The sequence below is a fragment of the Trichoplusia ni genome, chromosome 20, assembly GCF_003590095.1.
Source record: "Trichoplusia ni isolate ovarian cell line Hi5 chromosome 20, tn1, whole genome shotgun sequence".
In the NCBI taxonomy this organism is placed as follows: Eukaryota; Metazoa; Arthropoda; class Insecta; order Lepidoptera; family Noctuidae; genus Trichoplusia; species Trichoplusia ni.
The window spans coordinates 5,700,797-5,704,296 of NC_039497.1; the positions used below are offsets into that span (position 1 = coordinate 5,700,797).

Consider the following 3,500-nt stretch of genomic DNA (forward strand, 5'->3'; position numbering starts at 1 on the left):
CCGTAAATAATAAAAAGTACTTCATGTTTATTTATTACCTAGACGAGATAAGTGTACTTACGATGGTAATGAGCTCGTGTCTAAGCTGCAGCTGAACAAGTTACGCTTGATGCGGTTGGTCCGTGGAAGGGTGACCATCTAAATAACAGTTTGAAAGATGTACAACTAACGGTAACGACTGTTATCGGGTAGGTAGAAGCGAGAAAGTCTGACAACCAGTCTTACTAAGGGGTGTCTGTCCAGTACCTACCCAGTTACCTGGGCAACCCAAGTAACTGGGTTAAAGAGGTCAGTTAGGTAGTCGTTCCTTGTAAAACACTGGTACTTACTTGCATAAGCACTCGCATAACGTTGTAAAAAGGCTAGGCTGATGACGATGATGATAAGGGTGATTACCACTTCGTGTGCGAGTTCAGCTCGCGAATGACCGGATTTTATAATTCCCTTATATTAGATCTACCAACCAGCAACCTTAAGTAATATTATTGCAATTTTAAAAGCGGGACATCACATTACACGTCAGAGCGGCATCTCTTTTCCACACCTCTAATACTAGATCCAGATCCCTCTGCAAAATACTGTATATACATGGTTAAATTAATATTAAACGCCGGATGGTACCGTTCAACATCTAAAAGCATTTAATTTATTATTATTGATAACATTTATGATAAACTGGTTGGCAGTCGTTGTTCACTTCATTGTAATGTAACAATGAATATGGATCGATATATTTTGGGAATCTTCTTTTATATCTTCTGTAATTTTTATACGAATACGGCAGTAAAAGTAAGTTTTTTTTAGGTTTTTGTTAATATACATTTTATAGATTTTTCGTGTTCTCGTTAATATATGCATTTGTGAGGTAGTCAGTGAATCCTCGTGAAAAGTTTTACGTCTAAAATTTTTAGAATACCGTACCCAAAAGGTTTTAGAAAATAGAAACGAAACCCTAAAACTAAGGCTCCGCTGCCTGTACTACTACCCGTCCGTCTGCCACCAGGCTATATCTTACGATCCGTCATAGCTAGATACTTGAAATGTTCACAAGTAGTTTATTAGTTTTGCCGCTATTACAACACATACCAGAATTTTAGTCCGCTCGAAAGCCTCTAACACAACCTTGACAGATTTCACCTTTTGGGTACAAAACCGTAAAAAATAAATATGTTACAGATGACATATGTAGCCCTACAACGACCTCGGTTACTGCTCTGCAAGACTCAGTATGTGGAGAACTTGACAGTGACAAGTCTTCGATACAGCCGCAAAGATCCCTTATACTACTTGGTCATTGAAGGCAAGTTGATGGACGTTTTTGGGAACAATATTACGGTGAGATATAATTCTGCTTTTATTTAAACACACAAGCACACTTTCTTCAACCAAACGCTGCAGCTAATTGAATTGTTGACGATTGTGTGAGTGATGAAAGTAACGTCACTTGATGAAGGAAATTTAACATTCTTATGTAACTGAGCTGTGTTGACCGCATTACGGCTCAATCAAAGTTCTCACCTTCGATCCGAAAGTCCGCATCGACTTTTAGAATGTTAAGTGCAATTTTCAGATCAATATCACTGCTTTCGTGTTTCGGAGTTAAAAAATGTGGAACGTATGTCTGATCTGTCGTCACGTCGGATCGCTGTCTAATTGAGCTACGCGAGAAATTGTGCATCTGTGTTTTTGCGCAAGCTTGAGTACTATAATATGTCCTGCGCAGTTGGTTGGAATCTTGTGGCAATAGACGCCGGGGCTGACACAAATCAGGGTCATTAATAAATAACTAACATAATTCCACATTACAGGTTATTTTTGACTTCTACCAGTTCAGTAACAACAGATATTTGCCCACCTACGTCGGGATCCGTGAGAAGATGTGCGATTTTGTTGATAAGCATAACATCTTTGGAGTTTCTTTGTTGAAGTCCTTAGGGAACAGGACCTGTCCTTATCATCCAGTAAGTGTTTGTTACTTTAACTTTTAATGTTGCAAATAAGTTATACTTGTTTCGAAGACCGAAAACGGCAATAGCAAAAATCATTATACTTCATTTTTATTTTAGTTTCAAGAACTCCCGCACTAATGAATTTAGTTCTTGTGTCGCGGGGGTTTCACAACATGCAAGTCACATGCACAGACACCCAGACTCAAAACAAGTTACATGAATCACATAAACGCTTAGCCTCGATTGCCTATCAGCTTCAAGGCTAAGCTATATTGATAGCCCTATCAGATCGAACCCATTATATTTGATTATAAATGGTACCATGTACTGTCCACATTAATTTAAATCCTTTCACCAACACGAGCACAGCATAACTGCATAACATCTTCCCTACTCCTATTCTTAAAATCTCATATTTATTTCTCTTCCAGGGTTTTTACCACTTGAATTTAACGACTGCAACCTCCTTGATACCGGCAAGTTTCCCCTACAGACAAGGCCGCATGTACGTGAACATAAGTCTGAACTCCCATGGAAGAGAAGGGGTCATTATATCTGGTTATTCAGACTTAGAAATGAAAACGTACTATAAGAAGAATTGAGTTACCTACCTCGCTTTATACATTGTTCAATCAAAATGCAAAAGATCATCAAAATTAATGTCGTTTTAATTTTTTAATCCATGTTCATTCATATCATCCATTTGTATCGCGAGAAGTTTCAAAAACATTCATAAAGAGATCAAAACTCAGAACATGCTCTCGTAGATCACACACCTGTTTGAACTACGCGGGTAAATCCGGTGGGCTTAACATAGTGACCTCAAACACTTAGCATCATTATTATTATTTGTCTTGTATTTTTTCTTAATAATATAGGCAGATGACACATCAGTGAAAACCATACTAGATGCTTGTGTTATTTTGAGTGAGAAAATCTTAGTCAACCAGCGTCAACAATCACCATGAAAAACAATATACATCTATAAACCTAGAAATCTATTAATCCTTTGAACACAACACAAAAACTCTGAATATCGCACAGCCACATTCAGCAAGAAATATTTCTGCGCCTTTCACGATACTACTGCGCTTCGAAACTTGCAATACAATGATAAACCAACCCTTACATCCTTACCCTTGCAACTCTATTGCAAGGGAATAAGGTTTAATATTGATATTCGTCGTCATTATGGCGAGAAAAGTTAAGTTTGCGATCTATATCCAAAGAAATAGCAACCACTTATCATATCTGAGCGTCGGTAATAAATAAAACAGTGTCGTGCAGCGCCATCTGTCTTGTTAAACTGTTTGTTTTACGATATTTGTTTATAGGCCATCAATAAATAATAGTTGAATCAAGTTTTGTAGGAAAAAAGCTGACAGTTTCCGCCTCAAACGATTTATAGATTGTTGTGGTGGCTTCTGAAATTTGGAAACTTGGCTGATTAGACGCGCAGTCCGTTATTTTATTTATGTTAGTGATGTTTAGGCTTTTATGACAGGTCTGTTTCTAGTAGACCACATGTTTTTTTTATATAAATGGATATAA

The 3,500-nt window shown here is 37.4% G+C and overlaps 1 protein-coding gene across 1 annotated transcript; it reads left to right on the forward strand.

Moving 5' to 3' along the window:
- Nucleotides 1-1,176: 1,176 nt before the first annotated feature.
- LOC113503822 lies at nucleotides 1,177-2,658 on the forward strand. Its single transcript, XM_026885919.1, has 3 exons — nucleotides 1,177-1,335; nucleotides 1,809-1,961; nucleotides 2,381-2,658. The coding sequence occupies exons 1-3, from the start codon at nucleotides 1,177-1,179 to the stop codon at nucleotides 2,549-2,551; spliced, it is 483 nt and encodes a 160-aa protein (XP_026741720.1). The 3' UTR covers nucleotides 2,552-2,658.
- Nucleotides 2,659-3,500: the final 842 nt, after the last annotated feature.